At 44.6% G+C, this 9773-nt stretch overlaps 1 protein-coding gene across 2 annotated transcripts; it reads right to left on the reverse strand.

The window, feature by feature from the left end:
* Positions 1-3541: 3541 nt before the first annotated feature.
* On the reverse strand, positions 3542-8617 carry nell3 (NELL (neural EGFL like) family member 3). Of its 2 annotated transcripts, XM_074621786.1 has the most exons (5): positions 8489-8617; positions 7295-7950; positions 6171-6730; positions 5491-5557; positions 3542-5210 (listed from the first exon to the last, which is right to left on the reverse strand). In XM_074621786.1, the coding sequence occupies exons 2-5, from the start codon at positions 7920-7922 to the stop codon at positions 3679-3681; spliced, it is 2787 nt and encodes a 928-aa protein (XP_074477887.1). In that variant the 5' UTR covers positions 7923-7950; positions 8489-8617; the 3' UTR covers positions 3542-3678. The 2 variants fall into 2 exon arrangements, with proteins under 2 accessions (XP_074477887.1, XP_074477888.1); XM_074621787.1 differs by lacking the exon at positions 8489-8617 and having other exon boundaries at positions 7295-8056.
* Positions 8618-9773: the final 1156 nt, after the last annotated feature.

Below are 9773 nucleotides of genomic sequence, written 5' to 3' on the forward strand. Positions count from 1 at the left end.
GTCTCGCAACAATCAGCTGCCAGAGAACCACCTGATGAATGTAAGTCCATACTCTCCTCTTAGCTCTGGCCTCCACCCAGTCATGGAGGTCTGACAACCGATAAGCCTCTGGGGGGCAAGGGGCAATATTTCTGGGGTTCCGGTGTAGCCAGCGGATACCCGGGCCAATACTTCCTTTTCCGCGTGCAGCTCATTGTTTACAGTCCGATTAGCAACTTGAGATGCGAGACTGGAGTCGAATAATGGAAAATGGTGAAAAAAATGTAGCTCAGTGTTTCCCAAAGCCCAAGATGACGTCCTCAAATGTCTTTTTTTGTCCACAATTCAAAGACATTCAGTTAACGGTCATAGAGGAGTAAAGAAACCAGAAAATATTCACATTTAAGAAGCTGGAATCAGAAATGTTTGACTTTTTTTTGTCAAAAAAAATTACTCAAAACGATGGCGATTAATTTAATAGTTAACAACTAATCGATTAATCAATGAATCGTTGCAGCTTTAGAGTTGCGAGACCGGATTGTTTCTCGCCAGTTTACAAGCTAATAACAAGCTAAATCATTGTCAGAGTTAGCCTTTTCGGTTCAGAGATTGCATTTTGGCTAATGCATTCAACCTCTTTAGCTCTTCACATGGACTGGTTACCTGCATTCAACCTCTTTAGCTCTTCACATGGACTGGTTACCTGCATTCAACCAAAGCCTGCTTGAAAGTGATTGGTACCAAAATCTTGTCCCGTTGTTGCCTACATGTTCTGCATAGAGATTAGTGTTAAAATACTAAAGTTCCGTAAAAAAATACCGCCCTTACCGGACTTTCTTGGGTAACGTTACAAAACAAGTGTAAACTCAACATTTACTTTTGGTTTCACTCTGGACACTACCAGCGGCCTCCTGGGTGAAAGTCGTGTGTTTTCTGACGACTGGGCTGAGTTTTCAATACACGCACACTCCTCTCCTCTGTTTTTTGTCTGTTTCCTGCTGTTCCTCTCTGTCCCCGTTTCTCTCTCTGATGTCTCTGAAACTCTTCATGTGCTGTGGGTCTCATTTGATCTACAGCGTCAGACATCTGGAGCACTGCTCCACTCAAACACCTGTTTTCAATTCAGGCAGCCGACAGAAACATTTGATTGTTTCTCACAACCAGACTTTTTTCCCTCTCCCTCCCGTTGACTCACAGGCTATTTGTTATGTTTAAGCTAAAGAGCAGCTCTCCTATAGGTAATAGATGGAAGAATAATTTGAACTTGATTAAGACCAATTGAGAGGAAAATACACTGTATGATTTTCCAGGTATTATGTCTGCAATTTTGGCACCTATAGCTGTTGCTTTCAAATAGGTTCAGTATGTTTGAGATTAACAGAATGAGTAACGTCTGAATGTTAAACTTTTACTCTTTAACTTGATGGAAAATAATTAGAAGAATTAAGTCCATATGAGATGTCAAATGATGTGGCTGCACAGGAATGCTTTACATTATGCTAAATGAAATACATATATACTGTAATCAACTAAATTGTGAAATATCTTTCATCTCTGATTGTTGCGGATTAACAAGCTGTGAACAGTGTTATTTATTTTCTGGCGAAACATATGTACATTTTATTTGGTGTTGAACAAGAATGCATGCATTGACATGTGCAGGGAGCCCAACCACAGAGAAGAAAAAAAAATCACTAAACATAATGAAGTGAGAATAAAGAATGTCCGTGGCTTCGCTGCCAACTCCCTGAAACACTTAATTATGCCTAATTGTTTAGAGGACAGAACACACACAGAGGCAATTAGGAAGGAAATGCATGGGCAACTCTTCACAGGGAAACAGCATTTACGCAAAAGAATAACAAAGTACAATGTTTGCACAATACTATGTTAAACTATATGTGTGCAAATAAACGTATGATAGAGGCTATCACTGCTTCTATTTGAATATCGCCTACTTTTTTACCATATATGACATATTATTATATTTTTCTCATGTTTGACAAATATATGCATTCTATAGTGTAAATACAAAAGTCTGGTTTTATAAAAGGCAAATAAATATCATCAAAAACATCATCAAATACCAACTCCTGCTTAGGAAAGTTTACATATGTGTGTATAGCTCTTTCATGGCTCTTCAGAGCATTAAAGGGATAGTTTAACATTTTGGAAAATGCATGTATTCGCTTTATGGAGTATGGATGGATGAGAAGATTGATACCAATATGAGGCTAGCAAGAGCAGCTGGGTAGCTTAGTTTAGCACAAAGACAGGAAACAGAGAGAAACAGCTAGCCTGGATCATAAAAAATCCACCAACCAGCACTTCATTTTTTTACCTTTTTGTTTAAAAAATGGTGTACTGTTCTTAGCCAAGAAATAGTCCGGTACGTAACCCCCCTTAAAATAGCGAATGTTTGTACACTGCAGTTTTTGTACAGATTAAACAAACAAGATTTGACGTGTTAATTATTGAGCTTTAGAGGTGCTGGTAGGAGTATTTTGTTGCCTTTGGACAGAGCCAGGCTAGCTGTTTCCCCGTTTACAGTCTTTGTGCTAAGCTAAACTAACCAGCTGAGAGTGGTGTCTATCTTCTCATTTAAAGGACCAATGTGTAACATTCAGGGGGATCAATTGGTAGAAATTGAATATAATATCAATAAGCATGTTTTCTTTAGTGTACAATCACCTGAAAATAAGAATCGTTGTGTTTTCGTTAGCTTAGAATGAGCCGTTTATATCTACATAGGGAGCGGGTCCTCTTCACGGAGCCGGCCGCCATGTTTCTACAGTCGACTAGAGCGGACAAACCAAACACTGGCTCTAGATAGGGACATTTGCGGTTAAATTTTCATGTTAGCCACTGTAGTTTTCCTACATGTTTGGCACACGGGAGAAGTTTCAGGTGGTTGCAATCTGCAACCTCACTGCTAGAGGCCGCCAGATCCTACACACTGCACCTTTAAAATAGTGAATGTTTTTACACTGCAGTTCTTTTTACGGATTAAACAAACAAGATTTGATGTGTTAGTTAGAGAGCTTTAGAGGTGCTGGTAGGCATATTTTGTTACCTTTGGACAGAGCCAGGCTAGCCGTTTCCCCCTTTTTTCAGTCTATATGCTAAGCTCAGCTGAGAGTGGTATCTATGTTCTCATTTAACTCTTCCAGAAAGTGAATAAGCGTATCTCTCAAAATGTTAAACTAAAATGCCTAATGATTTAATACAAAAAGGTTTATTACATACAGTACGCAAGTTAAATATGTGCAGGAACGTAAGGATATACATATTAAACGTCTCATACAAAAGTAGGCATGCCTCATACATACAGTACATATATAAGCACCACTGCACATACAGTATATGTACACACACTCATACTGTACAGACACACACACACACATCCCATAAAGAATTGGTCACTGCTCAACCAGCCGAAGTACTTCAAGCAAAAGCAGTACTTACAGTATGTTAATCAAATGAGATTTCACAATAAAAGTTTAAACAGGTGATGACACGTACATATAAAACAATAGTATGACAAAATATGTGTAATAGATGAATAACTTTCATCTACCAGTATTCTCTCTTAATTTGGTAAATTGTTGAATCTGCTCTGCAATTCAATATTGTGCAAAACTGTCTTTTCTTTTATTTCCACAAACTGTATTAATGACAAAGGCTTCATCCCTTCTTGGATCACACCGCAACCCAGAGGATTGAAATGTTAGTGCCGCCCTCGTGTGTTATCTGGTTAACTCGTCCGCGGATACAGTCCAGAGTAACATACACCGCTGTGCCGTTCTGGACGGGAAATGAAGCTCGCAGCCCGATGCTGGCCCACTCGCTCCCATCAGGCATATGTCCAGACACCTGCTGAGCCACAGGACCTGCCTGCCCGCCCTGAACCCCCGACCGCTGCAGAGTGAGTTTCACAATATTGCAGGAGTGTATCAGCTTCAGGTTGAGGGCTATGTTTGCCGTCCCTTTCTCGTGGAATATAAAGTTCTTCCGGCTGTTTGGCTCCCCCGAGCGGGCCAAATGAACCTGCGGCGTGTCGGCGCTGATCTGCTGGAACGACAGCTGCTTATTCCTGACTGCTCCGGAGGGCAGACCAGTCCTGGACACGGTGGCAGTCAGGGCTGACGACACCGCCGAGGGAATCCAGATGAGGCTCAGCATGCTGATCCCGGTGCTGTCCCCAAAGTAGCGGATGTTGCACTGCGACGGAGATGTGATCTCAAAGCTGAGCGTGTCCCCGCCGGCGACGCTCACAGCGCCAGAGAGGGTGATGGAGGTGTCCCTGTAGTTGACGCCCGTCTTGAAGGCTTGCATCGCCTCCTGGCCTGTCCCGTTGTGGTTAGTGTAGGCAATCAGGGAGAAACCCTCTCGAACGCAGGTGTGGCCCATCGAGTAGAGCGCCTGCTGGAAGACGAACTTCACAACACCGCTTTCCGTGAAGCGCACACCGCGGTTGTCGTGCGTTAGTATGATCATATACGGGTCGGACACTGAGGTCATGCGGAAAGTTGGGCGGTAGCTGGTCTGGTAGTGCGTCAACAGGGACATCTGAGCCGTCATAGCTACGGCGCCGGTGTCATGCGACAACCAGAGCAGGCTGAAAGAGGGAGTAGCGATATCGTAGACGTGAATGTCTTTGCTCTGGTTGCAGTGTTGGTTCGGACTCTTCAGCAGCAGAGTGAAGGTGTGGTTGGGCTCCACCTCTACGCCACTGCTGACGCTGACGCCCTGGAAGTACTTCCCGTCCGGCTGTTCGATGCGAACCCCGCTGAGGTCCAGACCCTCCTCCTCTTGGCTCCCGTTGAGCCTCATTCCCAACTGAAGGAAGTTCCTGCAGCTGTGCTTTATCGCAAAGTTGTGATCCAACCACACCAGGCCGTGCTGCAGGAACGTCAGCTGCCCAGCCTCGTTGGACAGCAGATCGATTCTCTCTTTTCCGTGGATGTTTAGTTGGAGCCCGGGGAAAATGTGGGCGCCAGAGGTCCTGGCAGGGGGGACCCCCACACTGGCCCCCCAAGACAGGGAGAGTCGGCTCTCTGAAGGCTGACCGCAGACTGAGTCGCTGATAGCGGTGCAGGGAGCAGAAACAGGCTCTCCATCACAGTCAAAACAGGCCTGACACTCCTGCAGCTCCTGGTTGTAGAAGTAGTCGTGACCACATACGCCCATCAGTGCTTCTCTCTCAGAGACTCCCAGACACCTGAACCCCCCTGTGCAGTTAAAGACAGAGAATAGAGAAACCAAGGAGTGAAAAGGTGGAAAATTTGTTCTAAAATGAAAATACTAAGAGGGAAATATTATTTTAGGGATGCACAATATGGATTTTTTTTCAGCAGATACCGATAACCCATAATTACACAGGCAAAGTCATGTTCGGCCCTCTAGTAGGCGTGCTGCGCTTTCTAAAATTTGCACCAGGCCCATGCACACGTTTAGAACTGGTGGCGCTCCCTAATCCCTAATACATAATAATATAAAAAAGTGTGTTACCTGGAGTATTAAGGCACTTCACTCGCTCTCCACAGATGTTTGGTACTTCAAGGCATTCATCTCTGTCCTGCAATTCAAACACATTTTTAACGTTAATAATAGAAGGGCTGCTCCCTCTTAGTCGATTAGTCAGCTTATCGGTCGTTTTGGTCTTAGTCGACTAAGATTTCTTTAGTCGATTAGTAATTGTTTCATGCTGAATGACTTATTTCTAAGAAACTTATAAGCACATCTTTGGTAAAAACAAATTTAAAGAGGTGCTTCTGTGCAATTTTTTGTGGAGAAACTCAGTTTTACAGATCTGTTGATTAAATCTACTAATCGATTAGTCAACAAAGTTGTATGAGTGTTAGTCGACTAAGAATTTCTTTGGTCGAGGACAGCCCTAAATAATATAGGTTGTACAGAAACTGCAAATATCTGAGTTTAGTTTTATCCTAATGAGGGATGAGTGTGAACATCTTCCCTCCAAATCAGCTGTTATTATATTTGCTCATTGCTGCCATATGCCTGAAAACCTCTGACTGATCCCACCATATGACACCACAACCATCAGCTGGAACTCATTCACACTTGTGTGTGTGTGTGGTTTTCACACATCAGATAACACCAATCTAGTCCAGATATCAGTCTCACCATCATGAAAACAGACATCAGATCAGTATTTTAAAGGGCCATACCTGGCACATCCTGTCTGCAGTTGGAGAACACTGTGAGATCAGAAAGAAGCCTGGTGGACACATGGTGCACTTCTCACACTGAGGTGGATCCCTCTGGAAATCACAGAACTCCTCTTGCCCACAGGGCGAAGGGCATCCCAGCAGAGGTTGAGGAAAGTGAGCCTCTCCGACTACATCCATCACCTTCGCGTCCACGTCCATTTTGTGCACGGCGTAGGACTTCTGCAGGTGGCTGCGGGCCTGGCTCTGCAGACCTGCCAGGTGGCTCTCGAAGTAGCTCTGCAGCTCGCCCTGCAGGCCCTGGAAGGAGACCTGTTTGACGGTGTCCGAGAGGAGGCCGTACTGGGCCTTCACCACGTCCATCTGCTCGTACATACGCCGCTGCTGGTCCAGGATCTCCCTCTGCTGCGACAGCAGTGCCTCCTGTTGGTCGACCAGCTTCTGCTGCAGGTCTCGGATGACCATCTGCTGGGCTCGCAGGGCCTCCACCAGTTTCTCCTGACCTTTTGCCAGCTGGAGGTGCAAGATGAGGGCATCTTCTGAGGGAACTTCATTCTCCCCTGAGGGGCAAATAATGCAGAATGAAATATGGGATCAGACAAGCTCTTATTGTTAAACACCGCTGTGGAGGAAGTGATTAAATGAGATTAAGATTCAGGAGAAATACTGCTGGAACAAAGTGTGAACACCCAGTGACCCCAGTTTATTGGCCTAGCTGGCAAGTGCAATGAAAGTTTCCTGTGTGGACCAACATCAAAGCACTCCACATTTTCTGACTCAGAGACATTTTTTTTTTTCCAGTTCAGCTGCTCTAGTTGCTGTGCAGAGGCTGAAGATCAACAAAGTCTTTCTAAAATAATCCCATTTTGCAGATCACTGGTGAGGAAAGGGAGTTAAAGTCAATAAAGGGTATAACATGCATGGTTAAATTATAGGCAGACTGTTTCCAGAGCAAGATAATAATTCATCAACTTCTTTTTGAAGATTGCCACTCAACCAGAAATGCCTCACAGTGGTTTGACTGGTGCGTAAAGGACATTTTGAAGAAGATAATCAGTCTATAATCGTCTCAGTTAAGATGTTAGATGATGATGATGATGATGATGATGATGATGATAGCAGACCTGGCTTGATGTCACATGTGAGCTGGACTCCCAAAGGCGCTCCGCCAAGTTCCGACGACGGATATCCAAGCTCCGGAAAATCTCCCAGAAACTGCGCGGCTCTGTCGGACAGATGGAGAGGAGGAGGAAGCTGGCTGGCGCTCTCCTCCGAGCTGCATCCTTCTCCCACACAAGACCTCGCTCGGGCTCTCGGCCGGATCCTCGCCGGCAGTCTGCACTCGATCCCTCTGCAGTCTCGGGTGTCATTAGTGGGATGAAATTGTTTCACAAGAGCGGCGACGCAGTCTGCATCGGTGCATCCTGCAGGGAGAACTTCTCTCATCCGTGCGCCTCCACCTCCACCTCCACCGCGAAGTGGCTGCACAGCCGGATACGCATCCGATGCTGCTCTCGGTGAACCCGGGTATGCGTGGTGCTGGCTGGCGACTATCTGCGCCGCTCTCCCCTGTGTTGTGGGGTTAAACTGCCGCGGATGTCTGGAGGATCTGCCCCCCGGGCAGTGCGCTCCGGTGCACGGTCTTGGATCGGCGGTTTCCGCGCCGTAGCAGTGCGACCCTCGGCAGATCTCTGCGACAGCTTGCAGTGATGCCCAAGACAGCAGCAACAGAGCTGGTGTTACTAAAACCATTTTTTTTGCTTCAGCTTTATCTCTCTCCCTGCAAAAGAAGAAGAAAAATGCAAGTTAAGATTTTGATTCACAAATGTTGAAAAAAATCTCCAAAAACTGTGCATCATCCTTTCAGATGAGACCTCTGTCACAACTAAAACCATTTTTTTTTGCTTCAGCTTTATCCCTGCAAAAGAAGAAAAATGCAAGTTAAGGTTTTGATTCCCAAATCTGGAAAAAAATCTCAAAACAATGTGCATCATCCTTTCAGATGAAAACCTCTCCGTCACAACTAAAACCATTTTTTTTGCTTCAGCTATATCTCTCCCTGCAAACGAAGATCAATGCAAGTTAAGATTTTGTTTCCCAAATCTGGAAAAAAAATATCTCCAAAACTGTGCATCATCCTGGTGTTACTAAAACCATTTTTTTCCTCAGCTATATCTCTCTCCCTGCAAAAGAAGAAAAAAATACAAGTTAAGATTTGGATTCCCAAATCTGGAAAAAATCTCCAAAACTGTGCATCCTCCTTTCAGATGAAAACCTCTCTGTCACAACTGGAAACAAAGTTGAGATCTGAACATTACCTTCAGCTCCAGGCTCCGGTGAGACTGGCTTCCCCGACTGTCAGTATATGGAATAAAACCATTAGACACAGGCATTACTGGCTCTCTCCATGCCTGACCCACTCTGAGGGCTTCTGCTCTACAATGTCAGTATGTGGCATTCCTGAGACTTAATTAGCATCAGGTTTCCCCGGCCACAAATTAACCCTTCACCCTCCCTGTTCTCCATGCTGGAATTCCCCATTGAGGTGAAAGAAGGCAGAAACATTTTCTAAATTTAAATATTTGCTCCCAAATGGATTCTTGTTTTTGAAAATCTTTTTATTTTATTTATTAGTTATTTTCTATATATTTATTTTCTGTTTATGTGTATCTTCATTTTGTTAGAGGTGCCATTTAAAGGGACTGTTTGTAACGGGATCCCATGCGCGCTTGCGTGTGGCTGGACTCTCCGCTCCTCTGCCTGCTTGCCTTCACTCACATACCGCACGCGTTCTCGCTGTCTCGCTCCACCTCTAGACGTGCATGCGCGCACACTAAACACTGCAGGAGAGTTAGCAGCTCTGAGAATATCTAGTGAACGTACAGTGGACGTTTGTGCAGAAATAAATTCTGCAGCTCTTCCAGACCAACAGAGGTTTTCCGTGTCTTGTGAAGGGACGGGGCTCCGCAGCGAGAAACATTATCGTCTCCGACCGGGTGCCGGTGTCTTCGCTGCGGGCGCAATCGGGAGACGATAACGTTTCTCTTCCTGCTTCAGCCCCGGCACCGACTCGCTAGGATCAGCATTGATTCATGGAGAGACCTTCGTCTGGTCAGTTAACATTACTGCCAAGAGGTGAAATATAGAGTGATATTGTGGTTTTAGCTGACGTGTGTCGCCTCACTGTTTTGAGCGATGCTCATTAATGTCTATTTAGAGCGAGCAAGCGCGAGCCCGACGCTGACTTTCGTTGACAAATGTCTCTGTTAACAAGCATTTCTGAAAGTTACAAATAGTCCCTTTAACTGTTCAATTGTATGATTGATACTGGGAAGCTGTGTATTGATTTTGGCCCTGTAAGAAAGGGAAAAGTTAAGAGAGAACGGGTGTGTGTGGGGGGGTAATGTTATGTTTGTTAAAGTAAATCCTGTATTGTATATATTGCATAATAATGCTGATGTTTGTATAACAAAAAAATAAATAAAGACATTGTTAAAAACATATATATATATATATATATACATATTTGCTCCCATATTCATGTTAAAAGAAGAAAAACAAAGTGATATTGTGTCTATGCACGATGTCCTCCAGCCCTGTCAT

The sequence above is a fragment of the Sebastes fasciatus genome, chromosome 21 (genome assembly GCF_043250625.1).
Source record: "Sebastes fasciatus isolate fSebFas1 chromosome 21, fSebFas1.pri, whole genome shotgun sequence".
Lineage (NCBI taxonomy): Eukaryota > Metazoa > Chordata > Actinopteri > Perciformes > Sebastidae > Sebastes > Sebastes fasciatus.